Source organism: Mesitornis unicolor, unplaced genomic scaffold (assembly GCF_000695765.1).
Source record: "Mesitornis unicolor isolate BGI_N332 unplaced genomic scaffold, ASM69576v1 scaffold10562, whole genome shotgun sequence".
Taxonomy (NCBI): Eukaryota; Metazoa; Chordata; class Aves; order Mesitornithiformes; family Mesitornithidae; genus Mesitornis; species Mesitornis unicolor.
This window is the reverse complement of record NW_010167134.1, coordinates 1,084-25,737: the sequence shown is the minus strand read 5'-3', so window position 1 is coordinate 25,737 and position 24,654 is coordinate 1,084. Positions and strand designations below refer to the sequence as shown.

Genomic DNA, 24,654 nt, shown 5'->3' with positions numbered 1-24,654 from the left:
AAATATTTTTCTATTTTGGCCAAAATAGCTAACACAACTGACTCGGGTGTGATATCTCTTGAGATTTGGAAGATAAGTTTCACATTTCTGATCTGAATGGAACAGGAACATGATAGAAAGGCACTGTTCCTACCTAGCACACTCCAGCTATCGCCTTTTTGTTTCAGAAAAAAGCCCTGAGTAGGGTTCCATGTTTCAAAAAGATTTTGGACCTGGTGGCAGCTAAGCAAATTTGTTTTTCTGAAGAGAAGCAGATTCTTTCCCATGCAGCCTTAATACAAACTCTTAGACATTTCTGTTACTTAGAACAAATGTTTTTAGCCGACTTTTTACTGAAAGGACTCCAGAACAAAGAAATGAAACACAGAATGTATGTAAAGTAATATATGTGTGTGTTTATAAAGATGCAGTATCCTCAAAGAATGTGGTATCTTCTTGTAAAAAAAAAAAAAAGACTTGCCTTGTAGTTGCTTTGGTAGTCAAGGAATGACTCAGGATGCAGGCTTCATAGTTATTTTCAGGTCTCAAGATTTGGTTACGATAGGGTGAGCTTGGTAGCAAGTGCTATATTTAGGATGTCTGATGGTTGTTGAATGCTCATGAACATCTCCTTCAGCAGTTTCTGAAGCTCTGAAAGCTGCAGCAGGTTTTGCTGAAAAGAACTGCTTTTCTTTGACCTGCAGTGTTCAGCCTGTATAGGTATTTCAGTTTAGGTGTGAAATAAATTAATTAATTGCATTTGTTTATCTTCCTGAAAGAGTTGCCATAAGACCACTTCCACTCCCTTTGGTAAAGATAAATGTTCTATCACGTATAATTTATTCTTTACCTGAGCAGAAATTGCTGCTCTGCAATAGAGGGACTAAAAGAAGCTGAAATGGACTTTCTTCAGATACGGTGGTGAGAGACCATCAGCTATCTGCCAGGACAGCCATCCCTCCTGGGGCAGTGCTGACCCTCACTGCAGGGCTGTGTACCTGGGAGCTGCTGGGACAGTGGTGGTGAGAGGCAGAACAGGAGCAGCTGCCTCATGAGGGAGCTCCTCCACGTTCCAGAGCCATGAGGAAAGACAAAAAGCTATGATTCAATGGAAAACATGAAGTGCTGTCTTGGGCAGAAGACTTCTTCCCCAGATAAGCTGCAGTAGATGTTTAAAATATCTGTACTCAGTTCTAACAACTCACTCTCAGTTAAAGCAAGATGCCAGCAGATGTGATTAAGCTTGTGTCCAAGGGAGAGGAGCCTTGAGCCCGAGGCTGAAACCTGAAATTGAGATATTGAGACCTTGCTAATCTTGTCACTATGGAGTAATTCATTTCTGACAAGCTTGCTACACCGCTGTCACATACGGAGTCATTGCTGTATCTGAGGCTTGTGAGAGACTATCTTTATTTTCCTTTCATACCTCTCTGAAAGCCACTTTCTTTTACAGAAGTAGTACTGTCGTGGTTTAAATAAGCCCAAACCCAACAGAAGCTGGTTGAAATAAATCTTGCAGAGTTTTTTGAGAGGGTGCTAGTGAGAAGAAACAGTAAGAAAATGCCAGAAAAAAAGATGTTAAAAGGTTTGTTGAGTTTTTTAAACAGTGTGTCAGGTTATTACACTAAATACTAAACATTGTTTTTTAAGATAACCAGACTAGTAAGTCAAGTCAGTCAAATGGCAAGTTTTTAGACTTTTAGTCTTGAAAGCCTCAGAATTTAGTTATTAAAAATCTATGAATACACCGTCAAGCATTATGATCTTTGTAAACAGCAGTTTTATTATTGCTTAAGCAATTGCAAGCCATCTGCATATGCTTTAGCCAAGTCTACTTGCATGATCCTGTATTTTGGTTATGAGACAAAAGTTCTATTAAGTGTTCACAAAAAAACCAAAATTAATATTGAGAATTAATTCTGGCATTTGTGAATCTAACCTTTCCTAATTTTGAAGATTTCTTTCTAGCTTAATTAGGTTATGTAAGTTTATGATAGTCTCTTTTTACAGGGGAGAGTATTGAAATTGTCACTGAAAAATACTTAGGCCTTTAGGCAGTAGTATTTTGAAATCGAAGTTTCTGCTTTTACTTCTAGAACACTTTCAAAGCTAATTGTACCCTAGTTTGAGCACTTTTATTTTGACATAAGAACTGGCAAGAAATAAATGTATGTTGGAGAGCAGAAATTTTTTACTACTGGAAAAATGAGAAGTTGGAACAGTCAGAAAAATCCGAGCAAAAGATTGCTTTAATATGGAATTTGTTTACCCTGAAAAATATGATGCAGTTGCCAGCAATAGATACGAATGAATTCAGCAATCTTGTACCCTATGCTCTGAACAGAAGCAGAGTGCTTGCTGCTATTATTTTAGCGGAGCATTGTGTTGCCCTGTTTATATCAGTCCAAGTCTTAGCGCAAACATTGACACCACATCTCAAGAGCTGCACCACAATATTGACCTTGTGTCAGACAAGAATAACCATCAGAGCTGACCGTATGAAGCTGCTTGTATGAGGTGCCTGATACGGGTTTAATAAGTACTTTCCTTTTGATCTCTGCCAGTTTGATGTCCTCCAGGAGCTTTAAAGATGTAGTAAAAATAATTTTTAAATGTTTCATTTGTAAAAAGGCATCAGACTCAAGTAACTGATCAATAAATGTGTCTTCCTTAGAAAGCATGTTTTCTCCAACAATTCTGAAGTGAACTGCTGTGAGTCTGTTGTCTGTGTATATCAGCACAGCTTAGAAAAGTGTTTCAGACAAAGGCAACTGTGGTATCCAAAGAGCTGTAAGACCAAAGAATAATAAAAAGCACAGCATCAGTGCTGCCGTGCTGCCTCATATCTAGGCTGGAAGGAAAAGCTGGAAGTGATTTGTTGCCACTCTCTGCTGCTGCAACTGTAGTTGAGATGCTACTTGCATAATGCTGATACAATATCTAGGATAAGGTAGCTCGTATTTGCAAAAGAAGTATTGTGGGACATAAAGTGGTGGCACGAGGTTCTTTTGTGCAGAATGTTCTTTGAGCCACTCCTAAATAACACCAAAACTGATCTTAGCTTTGCGGACTTCAATTTACCCTGGACAAGTGGCATCTACACACGAAAATAAAATTTCTTCACTCTTAAGCTCCATGGTACTTTTGTGAAGTTGATGCAGATGTTTGGAAGAGTAAGAGCTTCTTTATGGGACTAATGGTAACACCCGAGGACTTTCTGAACAGGACTGAGCCAGACAGATATCTTAAAATCATGGGTGTACTTCATGTGCTGTGGGTGGAAAACATAAGTTATTAGTGCCAGTAATTAATGGGGAAAGGTCTATCTTAAACTACATCTAAACAACAGGATGTTTTTCTACCTCTAGAGCCCAGCTTTAATTTTTAGGGGGGAAATAAACCTTCCTTTTATAATCTCTTCATGGCTAGTTCCAAATTTCCCTGAATTGTTTATTGACCAGTAAAAAAGAACATTTGCAGTTAAAAGACCTGGAATTAATTCTGTAGTGCTTTCAGCTGGTTTACCAGTAAAATCCCTAAAAGAGGTGCTCATGCTATCACTAGTACTGGAGTGTCTTAGTCTTTAAAAATTAGTAGCTGTGATTGATAATGCATATTATTATGCTTAAGTTTTCTGTATGTTACTATTCAATATTGATTATTCAGGGTGATATACTGGCTTTTGGATAATTTATTAACTTTTTAATTGAAAAACAAAGTATCTTGACTATAAAAACGTAACACAGAAAATAGTAATATTAAATTCTCACAAACCGTTACTGCAGTTTTTAAAATTACTTTATTTCCCAAACTTCTCTGTGAAATGACAGTGGTAGAGGCTCCAATCTTGAGCATATTCCACTAGAATGTGTCATATGTGAATATTTCAGGGAGCAAGTTTTTAACATACACTAGAGCAGTATGTTTTGTTCTCATTTCAGCAGAGAGATACCAGTGTGAATTTGGTATTTTGACTTTTGACTTTGTTGGTTTTTCTGGTGATCTCAGGTGAACACTGTTTCCCACTGCCTGAAGAACTGGTACATTAATCCATTTACAGAAAGCTAGATTTTATCTGTTGCCTGTGAATTACGTTCACCTCAAAGGTAAACTGGACATTAGCTACTGATGCATAAAATGGTGAGCCTGATAAAGTCCTTCTGATTGTCCTAAACCATGAGTAAAGCTGCATAAGTAAAGTAAATAAATGCATGTAGCAGCAATCTATGGATTGCCTAGTGCAGTACCACTTTTTCTTGTGGGACTTTTTGTCCGAATGAACAAACCTTTGTATTGCTGATCTTCAGTTTTTCTTAGGTTGCAGTGTCTTTTGTGATGCGTATGTGGTGATGGTCTTTGTAGCCTTCTCTATATTAGGCAGCTATTTTATAGTTATGTTCATGGAAAATTGAATTTAATGACCACTGTGGTCATTTGCAGTCCCACATTCTTGTCAGCTTGGATTTCTCAGTTAAAATGTGATATATATCACTTTAAATTGCCCAGTGCAAGAAAAGATTTCTTACCACAGTTAACAATTCATAGGTGGAGATGAGTAAGGAAACAGATGGGCTGAGGGCTATCTTCTATTATAGCAGTGACGAGTCATAAGTTTCAAACCAGAAGAGCTCTGTATGTCTTGGTACCATGATTACCCATGCTGAGGCATGGTTGAGACAGGCTCAGGATTTTGCTAGCGAGCAGGTCAGAGCAGATCTGTGCAATGGGCAGTGCCTGCTGCCTCGTGCTCCTGCAGGACAGAGCTGGCATTCCCTGTGGGCACTTTGCTGCTGTGAGGATGGGAATGAAGAGGCGCTTCCATCTGACCTCCTGGTGTGAGAGCGCTAGCAGCTGGGGACTGTTCATGATGGAATTCCAGCATTTCAGCAAATATGTCACTTGTTTTCCATTGCTGCCTCTAGCAATCTCTTCTCAACTGTATACTCACTGTGGTCATTTTTCTGGCTACTGATAGGAGAAAAAGTTTAAAAAATCCTTGAACAATATTATTTGCAATACAGTTGACACACTGAAAAGAATTAACATATGCAATAGAAAAGAGAAATTGTTTGCATGGTGGTTCATTTTTTTCAGTCTAAGCTTAATGTCAAGCATTTTTAAACCTTTCAAAATTCACTTTAGCAACTGTAGGTTTCATCCTTTACTCTCCAGTTCTACTCTCTGAATATCGCAAACATGATTATTTAAATACAAAAAAATGGTTTAAACTTTGCTAGGATACTTATATTAGTAACAGTGTTTTCTGTCTTAGACTATAGTAGCATCTCCTTGTGCCATTTCAATAGAGTTCAGTTTGTAAAAATCCTTTTGATTTACATTTTGACGGAACCTGTTGGCTTTATGTAACAAACTTATCTGAAAAATTTGCCTTTGTGCTGAGAAGCAGTTTAAAGAGTGTTCAAGTCCCTGTTGAAGTAGGGGAGTACATATTGTGACGAGAAAAACATTGAATTCTTTTTTATGTAGCCATGACATAAGAAGCTGGAGCAACATAGTTGTTCCCTCTTTACTAGAAGATGCCTCAGATAAAGAAAATGAATGTTATATTGTGTTACAGTGAAAATTATCACAGATGCTGTATTATCAGAAATAATAGGAAAGGTGTTCTCTATACAACCTGACTATAGTTTGCAAGTTCATCATTTATTTATTTTAATATACATGTTTGAGATTTAATTCTGAAGTGTGTCTCTTCCTGCTTGGTTCTGGAATTTTTGTTTGATCAAGCTCTCTTCTTGCTTTTGTGTTTTTTTTTCCACTCTCCCTCTCAAATCACTGCATAGTCGAGTTGTGTCGGACCAAAGGAAAAAACAGGTATTTGTAAGCTTCCATCTTTTTCCTTCCACTGCACTTACTGGGATCACAGTTGAATTTATAATGATGCGTTTTATGGTCATAAAAGAAGAGCTATTGGATTTAAGCATGCATGTTTTTACTGCACCAGTTTTTGCCGTACTATATAAAAAGTGGCTTGGCTTTAAGTTCTGTGGTGCCCTGGCTAGATGGGTGTGAAAGGGTCATATCAGGATATTTGCACTTCCTTTTGGAGGATTTCTTATTTTCCTGAAGCCTAAAGCAATTTTATTGAGACTGAGCCAATTATCATCCTCAGCATAAGGCGATGAAAGACAGGAGTTTGTAGCCATTGTGAAGTAAAGAAATGGAAAAATTTACTGCTTTTCAGAAAGTCTTTATTGCCACCAAAGAATTTCCACTCTGATATTAGCCTTAAGACTGCTGACCTTTGAGGAAAAATTACCCAACAATCTCTGAATACAACTGAGGAGAAAAATTAGCAAATAATGGTACCAAGTCAGGAAGGCAAAAGAAATTAGAATTGTCCTTCATCCTGGTAGAAAGATAGTAACATGATTTTTCAGCTAGACATCAATTTTTGCATCAGTTCTTGCAATATCACATTTCCCAGCACGTTCAAAAGGAATTTCTGTCGTCCTGGGGTGTTTTATAGATCGGTGATTTTAAGTTTGATGGGATAGGCTGACAAAGACTAGACTGGTCAGATAGACTGATGCTTTTGGTTTTCTACAAGGCTACACAGTGGAAAGCGTACAGCAGCAGGGCTTCAGCCTGCAAAACTGGGATTCAGCATAACTGGGCAAGTAGAAAGCTTGTAGAAAACAAACTGAAACCTCATACTTGACTCTTCTTATCAAGCTAGAGGATTTTTTTGGCAGAGGAAAACATAATGGTCCATGAACAGCTTTGGAGAATATGATGAAGAACACATTCTTCTCTAGGTTAAACAGTCCTTGTTTTTTTGGGTTTTTTTTGCATGAAATTAATCCCTTGCTCCTTTTTAAGCTTCTGGGTTTTATTTCAGAATGTATGCATTCATTTTAACCATTCACTTTAACTGTGTGAAATCTTAGTTAATTATAGATGAATATTGATATCTCCTATCTCAAGAAAAGGTAAAGAGATGAAGAGTCCTGGGGGCATATAGGTAAATCCACATGGTAGGAAACAGAAGTGGGGTGTTCAGGAGGAAATGTTCTTCAATAGCAAAGGAGGGTGGGCCTAGAGGGAAACACAAAGACTGTAGGGACTTGAATGGAGTTAAGTGTTGATGAAAGAACTACATGCAATAGGTGGACTTGAAGACAAGCTGAAACATTTTGTAGGAGTGGCTTCACCTCCATCAAGCTGCTACATTTGCTAAGCCTCTGTGTATCTGTCCAAGACTGGTAGCTGACCTAACAAGGTTTTCTGTATGTGAGTGACTGCATATTTCTAAGACTTTTTCTCCCTTCTGTGAGAAACTGACAAGTGCTAAAAATTGTGCCAATAAGAGGACTCTTGAAACCTTGAACAAAAGAGTTCTGTTCTGACAACTGAGTGGGGCACATATTCTTGGTCTCTGATATTGTATTTCCAGAAGTTTTGCCTTTTGCATTGCTTTACTGATTTGAGACCACATTATAAAGCATTGATTCAGTATATTTTCAGGCTATTTTCCTGTACAAATTATTCAGTACAAAACCAGCAAATGAATCTTTAATGACTTGTACAAAGCATTTCATTGGTTTTGAAAAGCATGTGGCTACTGAATCTGGAACCACTTTCAAATATGTATTTCTTTGTCTTTATGGGATATTTATCTACTTTTAATAAGAAGTCTTCTTTTTTTTTTAATTATTTGGTTTCATTCCAGAAAGTCAGTCTTTTGCTCTTCAGAGGTTAAAGATTAAAGAAAAAATGCTGGAGGCGAAATTATACAGAGGTTCTTTTGTAGCCCTGTGAAATAAAAGGCTTGATTTAACCAGTACTGAAAAAGTTTCAGAAGTTGAAACTTTTTTTTTTTAATATACAGCATTATTTGAAATACGCTGATATTTAGCCAGCCAGAACTGAATGCAGCAGGAGCTCATACCACAGCCCCCTTGGCCTTCCGCAATAAGGCCAGAGCACTGTGGCCCCTCAGCTCACAGATGGTGATTGTACCGCGCTGTCGTATTTTCTTCCACTTGGCATGTCTGTGACTAAATCTGTTTTCCATAAGACAAGCCTGTATAATCTTGCAGTGACATTATTGCAAATAAAGCAAAAAATAGAATGTGAAGATTCTCTCATTCGCTGGTCCAGCAAAGAATCTACTTTCATGTGTTTGAGCTGTGATTTAACAAATAGCGCTTTTATAGGTATGTCTTTGAAGGACATGTGTGTTTAATATTCCCTTGCTACCAGCCAGATGCAGTCCAGCCTTGAACTCTAATCCATAGTGTTGTGTTGATGCAGCTAAAAAGATCCAGCTTCCAGAAGGTTTTATTTGCTGAGGCTCAGTGCTGCACTTAATGAAGGACACAGTTTGTTCTCTGCTACTGGCTTGACTCCAGCTCACTGAGAGCAGCAGCACAGCCTTGCACATGCCAACACTCAATGGTATCAATTTCCTCAAGTGAAAGATTTTTCTAATGGCAGAGGATGATATTATTTGCAACTGTTTTGAAAATAAACTTTTGTGAGAGGCCAAGCCAATACTTCTAGTCCTACTCCCCTCATGGGGTAACTGGCACCAGCATCCCAATTGCTTCTTTTTATGCTGTTTGCTCCGTATGTCTTCTAAGATCAGAACAGGGACAGGTAGTCTTTTTCAGTATCAGCATAAAAGGCAATCAGTTATTGCCATATAAATTAGGACATCTTTACTTATATCACTTAGCCTTCAGTACCTTTTGATCAGATGCACTGTTCTGTGTTCATGTGTTGCACTCCTGTGTTGTTTGCAGGTATTTAAATACCCTTATGCGATTACTGGTTGTTACATGTGCTGTACAAGTCATTAAAGCTATGAGTTTTTTTTTCTTTTTTACTTTTTGCAAGAGGTCCAGGTATTTGAGAATTCCATAAAACATTTTAATTTTATTTTCAACTTCAACTCAGATTTCTCTGTCCTCTTTTATTGTGCAGGATGGAAGCAGTCTATTTTTTTTTCTGCTAATAACTTTTTTTGAGTTGCCCAATATTTTCCAGTTGTGCATACTTTTGCAAGACATTTCTACTTGGTTTGTTGTCCCTCTTGTTTGCACTCAGACCTGCTTTGTTTCAGTCTCTTCTTGCAAAATGCAGAGGAATTAATAAGGATATCTGAAATACTATAACAGTAAGTATGAAATAGAACAAAAATGACACTTTGACCACAAGCTGGTGAGAAGTAGCATGTGGCCAACATGTAAGCCCTGTTCAATGCTAAGTGCAAATTTGTCCATTCCCATTTTTGCAAAAAATTTTTATGTCTCAGAATAACAACTGTTAATAGAGGATGCGATTGTTATGTGCTACAGACCATGCACAGATAAAATACCCTAAATGAATTTACTCTCTTGTCTTGGCTATATCAGTCTTCGTGATATCGTTTATTGTGGGTAATTTGCGGTGATCTATTTTTCATCAGTAAAGAGCCATGTGTTAGGCTTCGTTCTACAGTTTAGGTTACGTTTATATCCATCTGCTCTAGAACGATAAGGGTGCCTATTCTGCGGTTCTCTGTTTGCAAAGGTTAGAGCGGCCAGGCAATATGCACCTGAACAGGCATCAGAGAAATCTAGTTTTGCATGGCTTAGAGGCAGAATAACCAGGCAGATGGCAGAAATGTTTGGTTAAAAGATCTGATTAAATAAAACAGAAAAAAAATTATTAGTGGCTACTGGACAAGTATGAGCTACTACCCTAGGTTTGTAATAGAAATATTTGGGTTGTTGTCATGGCGACTGAGTGTTAACCTTTCACGTATAGGTACAAACTGTGCTCAGCAAAGAATGCTGCTTGCATCAGCTGGTGTTCTCATCCATTTAAATCAGTAATGAGACAGACGTTGTCCCAGGCTTTCTACAGTGCCTCATTTCTTATAGAACATGAAGTCGCAAGCTGGAACTTCGGTTTTATCCTTTGCTAAACATCTATATTTTGCATTTCTGATCACTGCATTCAGCTGTATTTTTAATCATCTTGTTAACACAACATGCAATTGCTCAAAATCTGAATTTAATTTACTTACAGTAATTGTGATTAAGTGTATAGTCAAATACTATGTACCTTACCAAGAAACGGATTTTTTCTCCTTAATCCCCATAACTCTCAAAAGAATCCTCTTCAACTTCCCTGTAGCTCTTGTTTTTCCACTGCTTCTGCCAATAGTTTTTTAAATTCATATACACAAGGTTGCTAGAAACAGATCAGAATATGTGCATCTTAGAAACTGGAAGTTTGGAAGAGTGCAAACTAGATATTTTTATTTATATAAATTATCGTTTTCACAGTCACAATCAGTGATATTTTAAAATGTCCTGAATTGTCCGTTTATGTGTACAATGTTCTTTGTAATGAAGAAAGATACAAAATGTGAAGGCTGGGTTGCCATAAATCAGTAGATTATTTTTAATTAAAAGTGTAATGTGGGTCACTGTAAACTCTAATTTTCCATTTACTATCTGCAGATTTGCACGTCTTTGATTAGTGAGATTTCCTTTTACAGAATCTGTGGAAAATGTACTAAGATACCTCTAAATCAATTAATTATTTGTAGGTTAATCTTACACTGCTTATCATGACCCTTACTTTTATTCAAAAACATTATGCTCATGATGTTTCATAGCACACAGAAGCCACAAAATGTCATGATATATATTTCTATATTAAAATATGCCACACAGTTTGTGTATGCAGTCAAACATCAAAAGCATCTGATTTCTGGCTAAGATAAAACAGAAAGATGAGAGGGCAAAAGGATAGCCAGACTGGATCAAATCAAGACCATGTTTTGTCCATTATCATGTCTGCATGAGTACATGTAAGCCAATAGCTAGAGACAAAAAAATAACTGAGCAGGCATATATAATATTCCTCTTCCAATTTCCAAATATTTCCAGCTGAGGAGATTTCCAGAACCACATGTGCATTCTGTATGAATTGTAACCTGCAGTAGTTTTGTCTTCCATTAACTTATTCAGTTACCCATTGAATATGTAACATTTAGCATCCAAGACTTCCTTTGTTGGCAAAGTCTACAGATCTCTTTCCTGCTGTGTGGAGTCACCTCCTTTTTATTTCTGACCAGTCTGGCCCATATAGCTTCTTTTGATCGCTCTAGCTTTATTTTTTAGAAGATCATGTATTTTTATTGCTGGGTCTAATTTGATCTCACTCAGAAGCATGAGGATTTGGAGGTTAGTTGCAAATAGCTGGCATTTTTTTATTCCTCTTCTAGTTTGCTTGTTTTAGCATTTCACATTTTCAAACTTTCTGTTATAGCTAAGAGGATTAGAATGATATTTGTTAAAGTTATGAGATTTGTATATATCACTTAACAGATGCAGGAAACTTCAAGACCATTTAGTATGGTAAGTACATAATAAAAATCACAATAGCTGTCAGTACTGCATCACTGCGAATAAATTCCTTGTCCATCAGCAAGTGATGCAATGATGATGGAGGATACCATAATGGAGTGTATGAGCACAGAGTGCATGTGTAATATTCAGTAGCTTTAGCAGAAAGTAAACTGGAAGAGATCAGCTGGAATCTGTGGCTTTCAGTATTTCCTATTATAATAACTTTTAAATATCATCATAAGGTGAGATAGGGGGAAAAACATGCCTCAGAAGACCTCTAGAAGGATAATCTGTACATCTTATTCAGGGGCTAGGTGATCCTGCTCTGGCAGGGGGGTTGGACTGGATGATCTTTCGAGGTCCCTTCCAACTCCTAAGATTCTGTGATTCTGTGATTCTGGTGATCTTTAAGAGACAAATTGACATGGGTAGGTTTTGCATCTACCTTTCTTCTTCAACAGAATAATTTCTTTAAACATAAATGTTTTAAGGAAGAAAAAAGGTGCATGAATTACTTTTCCAGCAAATTGTTTCACATCAGACTGCCAGTCATGTATTTTTCTTATCACTGGCAATGAATCTTTTCTGAAGAATAAAAATAAACTTTGTTTTAGTTTGTTCATTTCTTTATATTTCCTGACTCTGACTAGAAGAAGAAAAAATAAAATAACACAAATAAAACTTTTCTTTTTTTGCTGTCCAGTGAAACTGGAAATACCTACTAAGTGATAAATAGCCTTCTGTGATAATTTTACTGCACTAAGCAGGAAATAAGATGCTGAGAAAGACAGATTATCATTGACCACTTGGGAGCTTAATTATAGTAACAAGCTTTCTATAAGAATATGATCATCTCAGTGGTGAATAATACAGATATATTTTTAGTAACTGGACATTATTTACATGCTCTGACATGCAACAAGTATGGGTTTGGGTATTTTTATGTAGCTGTTAAATGTCAGCAAGTGATAATGAAATGCTTCTTTGTAATGAAATGAAAGTTGTGTATAATTGTGTCTTTAAGTAGTCTTTATATTCTACAAATTCAACTAATTTTTGGCTTTTGTGAATTAAATACACAGCTCTGCAGGAGCAATCAGTGATCACTTTTGAAACTTCAACAGGACAAAGATAGAAAAGAGAAATACAAGAAAACTATGAAGACAAGATAAATAGCCTTATTTTTCTATATAAATAGTAATTTTGGCTTCTTATGAGCTTTATGGTGGCTTATGACTATCACTTCAAGATGGAGTTTTCATCCTACATACTTCATTTTTCTGAAACTCCTACAGTTGTATTTTTACATTTTTTCCCTGATGATGATCACTGAGCCATGGGGTATGCAAAATCAGTCTGAAGAAGCATCTGCTCTCATGACTGATCTCGTCACACTGCAACACAACCTTTGTAGAGCAACTTCTCCTGAGTGGCTAAGTGTTGGATTTCTGCAGATAGTCACATACAGGCACTTTTGAGGTAACAGCATCAGGTCACTTTAAAAAATTATTCTGTTCTTTTTCAAATATGAAAGGTTTACAGGTACTTTAGAACAGAATTAAGATAAAACAAAAGAGATTGAAAGTACATACATCTGAGAGCTTTTCACCATTCTTTTCCTATGTGTGTCTTCTGCAAACAGTTGAATATTAGTTAATTCTCAAATTTATGAAAACTTGAGAAGTACTACCTTGAATGAGGGAAGAAACATTTTGTGTAAAATTCTTCAATTAAAAATGAATGGAGCTAAAAGGATTAAAAGTAACTAAAAATTTTACTATTAAAGGTAATAGTATTTTATATAATGTTATTGAATTATGATTTATAAATGAGTGATGGACTTTGCAAAATAGGTTTTGGATACAGAAGTCTACTTGCTAACATCTCTGAATTATCTGCATATGTATGTGTAAGGAAATATGTTTTAAATCTCTTACCAGCTGTGATACACCCAAAATACCACTTGCAACCCACCTTGCACTCTTGGTTAAGTCATAATTGAACCTTGATTTCTTAAAAGTCTTGGCATTTTGCTTCATATTGCTTTTTTTTTTTAAAGCTCTCTTTCACCTCGTCAGCTGTTCCAATGTTGATGTGAAAAATGCTCTGACCTTCAGTGGGCCTTTGGAAGACATGTTTGGGTACACAGTCCAGCAGTATGAAAATGAGGAAGGAAAATGGTAAGCTGTTTTTCTTTTCTTAAATGGAAAATCCAAATTATCAGGTATTCAGTGACTCAGGTGCTGTACTATTATTGGTTACTATGCCCAATATCTAAGAGTCAGATTCTGTCAGTCATATTTCTTAAAATAATGCACAGTCCAAAGGAAACCTGAGAAGATTGGGAGACTGAATGATCCAAATTCATATCTACATTTATTTCCTCAAATACATAAATGAGCTCCCAAAGTGGGTAAATTCCCTTGTTGATAGAGCTGAGAAAGTTTTGTGAAAAGGCCTGAGCCCTTTTTTTTTACATTTACCAAATAAAATCATTCTGTATCTTTTCCTTGTGTTAATGAATTGGCAGTGAAATTCCTCCTGTTTTACCTGACTAATCTGTATTATGTATTTTTTTCTAAAGTTTTCTGTCAGAGGTTGTCTGAAGTGAGGTTTTTATTTTTTTAACTGGTGGAAAGTTTTCCCTGTCAAAATCTTTATTAATACAATACTCTGCCTTCCCTTTTGGAGGGCTAATTATGTCTTGCAATTGTTAATATATTTGCATTTGAGACTTGGAGCCTTCTTCTTAACCTGTCTTTTCCTTCTTCTTGTTCTCCTGAATTAGAAGTTGCATTTGACATACTTACTGGCATCATTGCTCCTTGGTCTTTTGATTAACACCTGCTTATGCTTTTCTCTCATAAAAACTAACTTAACAGGCTAACCACTGGGCTGGAGGACTGTAATAATAATTGAATGGTAAAATGTTTAGGAATCCTGACATCTCAAACATTTTTTTGCAGATAGCTCTGGTTTTCCCAGAGCTTTGCCAGTAATTTGACATTCTTGGTAAACCCAGGGATGCACAGGAGCAGTCTGGGACATGGCTGCCTGACAGCCAGGTCAGACTGTACTGCGATGCCCCAGCAGTCACCCCCACAAGCGCAGGTGCTGTCTGGCTCCGCAAGTCTGTCCATCACCACAACACAGTGCTCTCCATTATCCACAGGGGATGTTTACAGAAATGAAATTGCAGAGCCTGCTTTTGAAAATGCTAGTTCCTCATTGCCCAGGTTGTAGAATGTTTAAATATACATCTGCACAAGGGTCATGGGAGAATAATAATGACCTTCTTTGAGCTAATTTAGACTTTCAGGAAATTATATCCATTCTAGGAGCTGGGATTTTGCAAAGTAAGCTATATTGTTGTAAACTGTCCTGAAACCTTTCAAGAGCAAAAAATAATACGAGCTGGAAATGACGCCTCTTTTAGTAGCTGAAGAAAAACAGGAATCTAAACTAGACCTGAACATCTCTGAAATTAAACTCCAGAGCTGCTATTAAATTTTCAAGCTTTCAACATGCTTTCAACATAGCAACATCGAGAACAGGAAATCTGTTTGTTGACAGTTAAAAATAAACAGACCAAGCAGCCCTGCGATGCTTTGTCAACTGCTGTAACGCTACCTAGATATCAGAGTCACAGCATTGCAGCAACAGATGTTCTGTGAACCTGACTGCAGTTGTTTCTCGGTAAAACTGAGGTGTCCTAAAAAAATCCCTCATGAAAAAAGAGAAAACATCCTTTCAGACCACTTCTTTCTGTTCACGGGACTCTTTCTTTCATGGGGACATGATCCTACTAAGCACTGATTGTCTCCTGTGAGATGTCAAGCTCACTCCACTTCTCTGCAGTTAAAGGGTCTGTTTCTAAGTTTTGATGTAAAAAAAATGCATACATTACAGCATATAGCTTGAAAGAGCAGTCAGATCTGGTAAATACTTCGAGCATTTTATTTTGCTCTAGAATTAATTAATTACTATTAATGCAAATATCTTAATGGATTACAATGAGCTTTTAAATTCTTCTTTCTGTCTTTTTCTAATCTGTAGGCTACATTTTACCTATTATGTCATTCTATTCAAATATCTTCTGCCTGGACTCATTAATTTATGATTAAAAGTTGAAATTATTCTCTCAATAATGCTTCACAGTCATCTAAGTGCCCAGAAGTAAAGCTTACTGAACTATTGCTCTTAATGGCAGAATTTGTATTTCCAGTGTGTGCTATGAATTCTAACTTGATCCAAGTTCTTCCTTGCACATTTAATGGAGTCAGTTGTTATCTGCTGGGTAATGCTGGGCTATTTATTGTAGCTAATGAAGATTTTTAGAACAAAAACAGTATCCATCTCTAAACAGTGTTCCCTGCTAAAAACTGGATTTAGCAATGGATGCTAATTTGTGGTGCTTATAAAGTAGTAAATAAGAATAATGATTTTTTTGATCACACCAAATTTTGAAAAAAAAACTTCTACATTTTAAAAACTTGAAGTTTCTTTTAATAACCCTTTTAATACCATTATTTTTTTCTTAATGAGAGGAAAAATATGCATTATACACTGCTGGCTCACATTACTTAAAACTGAATTAATCTGGGTACCTGTAAGCTTCTCCATTTGGTCTCTCAGCATTTGGTCTCTCAGCATTGGAAATACATTTTCTTCTAAAATATATTAAAGATCAAGGAGATATTAAATAAAACAGGTATTTCCTTCTACATTACTTTTAATACTTGTCATCCACCAACTAATATTGCTTTTATTTTTTACTGGAGTTTTAAAAAATGTTATTCTATTGTGCAATGTGGTATATAGGCTTATTTCCTTTCTGTGTCCTTATTAAAGAGGAGATTGAATGGCCACTTTTGCTTGTAGCTGAACTAGCAAAACAGATAGTTTTCATGCTCTCCATCTTGTACTCTTTGTATGGACCTTGCTGCAGCTATGCTCTTTCTGTAAGTTTTATTTGCTGACTTTCATGCCTTTTGAGAAAGAAGAAATTTCAGGTAACTTATTTCATTTGCAGGGTACTTATTGGTTCACCATTAGTTGGCCAACCTGAGAAAAGAACAGGAGATGTATACAAATGCCCTGTAGGAAGGGACAACCAATCACCCTGCATAAAACTGAACCTACCAGGTATGAAAGAAAATAAAGCTGTGACACATGGAAGAATGACAGAATTCAGATCTTAGCAGATTTTTAGCTAGTAAATGTGCATAAGAATTGCTTTTATAGAGAAAATTTACTTACGGCTCCAAAGCTAAATTTGAGGGAAGCTGTGTCAGTAACATCAAAAATAATTTCCGTTGTCCTGTGGAAAACATGCTCATAATTTTAGAACAGGCATTTGATGGTGTTATAAACTTTATTATCACTGACAGTAATTGACTGTGGTTGCCAGTTCTGGTCATGAAGCCAGAAAAGCCATGAGCATGGTAATCCATACATGGATTACCTTTTCCAAAGCTCTCTAAAGCCAACAAAAGCCTTCATAATGCCATTAGTAAGCTTTTGATGAGAATGTAACTAGCCAGAACCAGGCTGAGGCATCTAAATGTGATACAGGTAAATATTAATCATTTTTTTGCTCATGTCAAGAGATATGTGATGTTGACAGGAAGAGACTTCCTGTTAATACAAATTTCACTAAATACACCAGTTGTGGGTTTTTTTATCTCCTCTTTTCCCTTGAAAACCTAAATGTCAGTAGTGTAACTTATCAGTAATAAATATAAAAGCTGTTAAGTCATTTAAAGCAGGACAGTGTAAAAAAGGAACATTTGATTTCTAATTGACAAAACTGTGCGAACAGTAATCTCTTGCTTTCATTGTGCTGTTATTTTTATGTTTTTTCTCCTTTGCAGTTCAAGAAAACTATTTGAAACAGCAACACAGACAAATTTTCTGGGATAAAAGCCAGCCTCAGAAATTTCTTTTTATTGTTGCAATAGAAGAAGGAGGAGGAAGATTGCTAAAATATTTGATGAAACCAGTGTCAGTCTGGGTTTTATTTTAGAAGCTGGAAGCTCCATGCTTGGGGATATATACTTTAACATTTTGTTTTCATGTTCCCAAATACTTAACATTTTAATCTATTTATAGCATCTACTTCAGTTCCTAACGTCGTGGAAGTAAAGGAAAACATGACACTTGGAACAACCTTAGTGACTAACCCAAAAGGAGGCTTTCTGGTAAGAAAGAATTTTTTGCCAATTTTAAAGGAAGTATGTTCTTTTCCTCAGGTACCATAACAAAAACTTTTCACCCTTTTTTATCTTTTAAAGGCATGTGGGCCACTTTATGCTTATAAATGTGGGCGTTTGCATTACACAACTGGAGTTTGCTCTAATGTAACCTCCACTTTTGAAACTGTCGAGGCGATTGCTCCATCTGTGCAAGGTATGCATGCCATGGGAATTCTCTTGTGTGTCCAAAAATACAAAGTGCCAAACAAGACAAATGTATACACATAGGCATACCAAAAAGTATGAACTGCTTAACTTAGCTACCAGCATTACCAAGTTAAGTAAATGTTTTCATTGTCCGTATATAACCTAAATTCTTGCTACTTTTGGAATTTATCTCAGTATAAACAATCATTACAGCACTATGTAACATCCAAACACAATTACTAAAAATAGTTGCTTATGTTTTTTACTTATGGCTAAAAGGCTCTTTTTAAATAATGATGACATGTTAAGAACTAGTACAAACCCAATTTAGTAATATAGATAAAAATCTTAAAGACCTGGTCCCTTGGAAAAATCAGAGAAATATATTGACATTGAAGAAGGTAGAAGTCACTAGTAAATACTCCAGTTATGTGTTCTTCTAATCCTGCTCTTAAATTTCTGCTTGCAAGGAAGTGCTTTGCTGATAAAGGGAGCACAAACCACATAAAATACAATGCAAAAGTTGACGAATGATAGTTGGCATCAAACACGTCAATTCAGCCCCATTGCAGGATGTGCATTTGTTATTTGTCACATAAGTAATTGGAGCTGTGAGATATATTTAATCCTTATTAGTATCAATTCTTATGAGTCAATTTTTGTTGCAGAGTGTAAAACCCAGCTGGACATCGTCATTGTCCTCGATGGGTCCAACAGCATTTATCCATGGGAGAGTGTCACAGCCTTCCTAAACAGCCTCCTGAAAAACATGGATATTGGTCCTCAGCAAACACAGGTAACACAGTAGATATTTTATGGTTCTTTAATTTGTGAGGGAAAAAAAGGATTTACAAGAAATAGGATGAGAGTGTCATCTATGGAGCTCTTCAATTGCAACAATTTACGGCAATGGAGTACTAAAACAAATTAGCTGAAGCCACAAGTAAGTCAGTGTCTGCCACTAAATAACAATGTCAGGGAGGCTCTCCCTCCCTCCACCACTCAGGGAGCTTGAGGAAACCAACTTTCTAACCAAGAGACAAAAGTTAAGTGCATTAAGTGAAGCCGCTTAAACATCATCTTTTCCTACTTCCTTCCTCTCTATAACTGCTTCTTGTCTTCTTTTGTACTTCATAACACAAAGGTCACTTCTGCTCCTCCAAGGAGCACATGCATGGTTCAGACAGCCTTTGATTATAAGCTTTTTGGAGCAGCATTCAATATTTCGTACTGTTGAACACTGAGCAGCTTTTAAACGTTTGAAATCATAATTAACAAGTGGCTGTTAAGCCACATGTTATTAATGGCAGAAGCTGCATTTATATAATAAGCAGAGAGGGCCAAATGCCTAGCTGCTATAAATCAGTGCAGTTCCACCAGAATTAATGAAGCCTCACCAGTTACTCCAGCCCAGAATGTGACATATGTTTCACAGTCTGCTGAACAGAGTATGTAAATAACAATTCCAGCAGAACTTGGGGAAGGGGAAAACATGGACACAGGGATACATTTTAACACAGAAAGCTTTATTAACAGCAGTGGAAGAAACTGGATCTTCCTTTGACTTTTCCCTTTTCTCCCTCCCAAAAGCAAGGATTTTCTGGGATTCTGTATCATATTTGATATGTTGCAGGCCAATACTTAACATTTTTGCTGCTTCAGGTTAGCTCCTAATGTTCAGCTCTTGACTTCACAAAGGGGACTGTGACAAAGTGTAAAGGATACCTCTGTCTGCAGAGAGTATCTCCAACACTTTCAAGTTAACTGAGGTTTGCGAATTACCACCCAGCTCCCCTGCTGGCTGTACTGAACACTGGCTGATAAAATTATTACTTGTACACTGTCAACTTTACAATAATTTCCTGTTATTTTAAATACACTATTTTTCCAGATATTGTGAGTAAGAAGGAAAAACACTTTGTCAGATTTGACAGAGAGGAAAAAAAAATAAATAAATTCTTCCAGGTATCTTAAGCTGGTGATTACTCAAACGTGTGCCATCTTGGGAAAATACTTAAAGCTGAACTTCCCAGTTAGGGGTAATGGCTGCATGGAGATCATCACTGCCTTCTGCCCAAAGGGCTTCATGGAATAGTACACAGGGTAATCAACTCTACTGCACCCTCACCCTTCTTCCTCACCCTGCAATTCCTAAGTTTTTACATTGCCACACCTCTGTTATGTTTGTTTTTGGAATCCTGCCTCATCTGTGCAACTCAGCTCTCACACAAAAGGTCCCTTGCTGGCCTGCACTCCAGCAGTCTGCTGTCTCCACCTACAAAATCTGTTCTACCCACCATTTGGCATAGCTTCACCTCATCTCACACGTACACTGACTCACTTGAGAACATCAGCTTTGGCATCTGATTGCTACAGAGCAGAAGCATTTGAGAGGGAGATAAGAACAAGGTAAGAGAGAGAGGACTGAAATTCTGGCAATGGAAGGCAAAAGCTAGGTGGAATTTTCTCAATTCCTCTTACCTTCTCCCTGCTCCCCAGAACACATCCTATCCCTCTCCAGTCCTCTGAGCCCCTTGCTTGGAAACCATGGCACAACCAAAGGTAGTAACAACGAGTTTATGCCATTGCCTCCACCCACACTCTCTTCTTTCTCAGAAGCTGTGTTTAAATGACTATTGAATAGGGAAAAGCAGACAAGACATAGCAGGCTGATTTCTTCCTCATCTTCTGGGAGCACAGAATAGAAATAAAGGAATAATTGTTTACTTTCTGTCTCTTTAAATTTATTTTTCCAAGTTCATCTTTTAGGATTGTTGAGCACATAGAAATCAGTGGACTTTCACTGACTTCAGTTTGTTTTCCCCTTGCACAGGAAAGAAATGAGGTGATTACAGAATAACTCCTTAGCAGCTTGGGTGTGACTTGTTCAAAACCATGTTTTGATTAGAGGCTTGTGAGATATTTTTTTTTTCCACTTACCACTTCCACGAACAATGGTCACTAGCATTGTGGCAAGTCAGAAGAGAAATTCCTTGGTGTCCCATGTTTGGCAAATTTGAAAGTGAAAAACAGAAGATTCAGATGCAAAAAGCCAAAGTTTATGTTATAATTTTTTCAGAAGTATTTCCTTCTCTTTCTCTTCCTGTTCTCCAGAAATCCACACCACTATACTACTGGTTAAGCTGCATATCCTGAGCTTAAGGTTAAAAAGTAAAGTGGAAGTAATGATAGAAAACTGGAAAAGGAAGTATGACATAGGCTGTTATAGGTGTTTGGCCTGTATCATCTTATATCTCCAAAGGGACTGTATCAGTGGACTAATAAGTCATTCCATGTCATATCTTATGGTCAGTTTTTTCTCCAGAAGAATAGAAGTGTATTAAAGAGATAATAAAAAGATTCAGGATGAAGAAAGACTTTTGCAACAGTTCACAAATAATTTCTGTCTCAGTCCCTGGGAGTAAACAAAATGTAGCAGAATTAATTCAATTTTGCTTTGATTCAGGTATATTTAGCAAGTTCTCCGTATGATAAAATGTAGTATTCATTAGTGCTTCCCAAGGCATCTCTGCTTTCCTTTTACATTAAATAAGATCTAAGTACAAGCAAAAGTATTTCAGATTGTCCTCCCCATCCCAATGGTGAAAATCCTAGCATATCATATCCAAATACTAAATGATTTTCCTTTCAGATGGGTTTTGTTGTTTTTGTTGGTTTTCACCACGTAGATTAGCTCAGTAATTTATTGGGAATGCCAGAATGTAAAGCAAGGGGCTGTATTCACTTACAGAACAGCAATAAATAATTGCTCTCAGAAATGCTTTGTCCCAAAGTAGAACAGTCCTTCACTTGCCTGTTCTCTCACACAACACTTTTTCACAGGAACTGGGGACTATTAAAGAATTATTCCCTTGAGTAATATGAAAGCCATGGAATGCTAGGGAAGGGAACATAAACTTAGGAATTACAAAGATGTTCAATAGATTATGGTCAGTAATGCTGGGAAAACTATTAGATTTTCTGGATTAGAGCAGAATTATGTCCTTCTGTGTAGTATTATTGCATTTTCCATATTTAAATTAAACAAGCAAATCAAAACATACAGTGCTTGTAAGCGTCATTGATAGGGACTTGCTGAAGTTATGCAGTTTGAACAGGTTTATTGTCCCATAAAAGCACATTTGCATCATGTAGATGTGTCATTTATAGTTTTCAATTAGATTAAAAGGCTGCAAAAGCTCAAACCTTCATTGCTATCTAAGAGAATGTAATTCGAGTTTTGCAAGGTGGATTTGATTTTGTGATCCTGTAGGAGACTGGAATATGCAGCCTAATAGCATTTTGTCTGTTCTAGGGAGGTTTTCATTACCCTTTTTTGAGGAATGGCTCATCTTTGATGCCATTAAATACATAGAACATGACAACCAGTGTTTTCAAAGCTAATGCTAAGGAAGGGTCCCACAGAATAATTGTATCCCATAAGATAACCACATGCCCCCCTTCCTTCCTGATTTACAAGCTGTGCAACACAGTGCAGTTTTCCAGACTCAGATGTTCTTCCCATTCACTTCCTGAGAAGGAAATGCTCAAAATGTTTACTTGCTGTGATCATGGACGATGTTTCCTTTCAAATAGGAAATGATACAACTCAATGTCAGCCTGTAATCTTTTTCAGGAAAGCAGCAACACCAACATGGGTCTCTAGAATGGTGAAAGACTAGCAGATACTTTTCACCCTAGCAACAGTCAATAGTTGATTTAATCCTTGGTATCGGTAACATCCCCAAAACTGCAGACAAGGAACCTGTGAATCCACAGCGGTGGTGTCCCTGGCATACAGTATTCACTGGCTACACTTGCACATGGTCCTGGAATAATTCAGGCATTCCTCCTGCCTCAAAAGACCAAACATGAAGAAGACTTCATTTTTATCACCAGTTAACAGCAGTCTTTTTAAATGACTAGCAGCATCCTGTTCAGATTATGCTGTGTGTCACTTCAGATGTATACCACAAAATAGTTGCCTTGGATGGAATGGGTTAAAACTTCATCTTCACACTGGGGTTTAGCCATGGCACAAGACTGCTCTGAGCAGTGATACAGTATGCCCCAGCCTGTTGTGTAAATACTCTGCAGGATTAATAGACTGTTGTCCATGAGAACATTCACCCTTTGGATGCTCAGCTGTAGGTGAAGGATGGCAAGCCTCCAAGAGACAATTAAAGTATCTTAAAAGGGAGCAACTTACAGTGACTTTGAATTTACATCAGTTCTTCCATATTTGATTGTATTTTGAAAAGGGTACAGAAATTAAGTGGGATAGGTTTTGTTACCACATACCATTAGAATTATAGTTCCATAATTGTATGTAACTAGCTTTTCATAGTGATTGTGATATTGATGTTTAGTATCAAATACATATCCAACTCTAACCCTTCCACTAGAAGCAAACATTGTGCTGAATCTGAGAGGCTATGAAAATAGCTCAAAAACCATGTATAAAGCAATTGCAAAGTACGTACTAAGCCACGTGTAAAATAATATGACGGCATAAACATCCTAGAGGACTTACTGATCTTCAGTACCTAAATGCTGTAGTGCCTTTAATAATAGATGAGTGAGACATAAATATGCCACATAATACTCCATTATCCTAAATAACACCTATAAATTGCCATGTGTAACATAAAATTGAAATATGCTAATGGAACATTGTGTGGAAACTTCCCAGTAAAAGCTGTCAGAAACCTGCCAAAACATTAAAACTGACAGAGATGAATGAGAGAAATTAATACTTAAGAATATTGCTTATCTTTTTATTTCACACTTTTTTTGCAGCAGTTTCCCTCAGGCATTTCTGGTTGGGTTCCAGTCACATGCATTGATCTTTTGCAGGAAGGCTTGTCCTACTGAGGTCATTCAGAGGCTTTTCATCATCCTCCCTCCTTCCAGAAACCACCATTTTATTCACATTGTCTCCTCTGGGTATTGTCAGGTCTCTTACTTTGGCTTACCTCCTGCTGGGAGAACGGCCATGTCCTGGACTGCCTTCCTGTCTTCATCAAGCTAAGGGTACTTGTGTCTTCCTCTCATCCTGAGGTTCTGAATTTGTCATTGCAGTGCTGTTTCTAGGCTAGGTTTAGGGTAAATAAACTATCAGATGTAGGAATATTATATTTGGATGGAATGAAGAGAGTTGTGAGTGGACCATAGCCTCATGCACTATAAGGAAAATTGTTCTCAGAAGTAGTGACCAGTGGTTAAGGCATTGGTCTGCTTTGGTCTAGAGGAGAGCAGAGCTGTGGCACAGATTGGCACAAATCAGGAAGAGCAAGGAATAGAGCCTGCTTTTGGTGGTGTTACTACTTTTAATAAAAACAATTTAGAAAATTCAAAATGTTTCATGTTGTTGAGTGTCTTCTAGCCAGTCTTACTCAAATGCTTATAGGTGTTTCATACTGAGGAAAACACAAAGAGATCCTGCCTGTAGGTACAGATGGCCATTTACCTTACTGCAGGAGACACAGGTGCTTTCTTTAAGAGTGGTTGATTTTTAACATGAACTGTGTATTTCAGGTTGGAATTGTTCAGTACGGACAGACTGTAGTCCATGAATTTTTCCTGAATACATACTCGACAACAGAAGACGTGATGGCTGCAGCCACAAGAATACGCCAGCGGGGTGGCACACAAACTATGACAGCCCTGGGAATAGATACAGCAAGGTACACTCACAAAGTATTGTCCTGCATGTGATAGAAACAAAGATAAACAGATACAGTGGCAGTTCTGATTTTATAAATTAAAAATATGATGTGGCTGACATCTGACTTCATTGTAGCTAAGCAAACAGAATTTAGGATGAGGGTGAATAAACAGGTTCTGTCCAGCATCTGGAACAGTTGTATGGGGCACCCTGAAAAGACAGCTGTCTCTTGAATGGA

At 37.1% G+C, this 24,654-nt stretch overlaps 1 protein-coding gene across 1 annotated transcript; it reads left to right on the top strand.

The window, feature by feature from the left end:
• Nucleotides 1-4,626: 4,626 nt before the first annotated feature.
• Nucleotides 4,627-24,435, top strand: LOC104536058 (integrin alpha-1-like; the record flags this gene model as incomplete). The annotated part of the gene is made up of 7 exons (XM_010178580.1): nt 4,627-4,814; nt 13,427-13,528; nt 16,381-16,493; nt 17,460-17,548; nt 17,642-17,756; nt 18,418-18,545; nt 24,287-24,435. Coding segments are annotated over exons 1-7 (884 nt in total), but the record flags the coding sequence as incomplete, so codon positions are not given.
• Nucleotides 24,436-24,654: the final 219 nt, after the last annotated feature.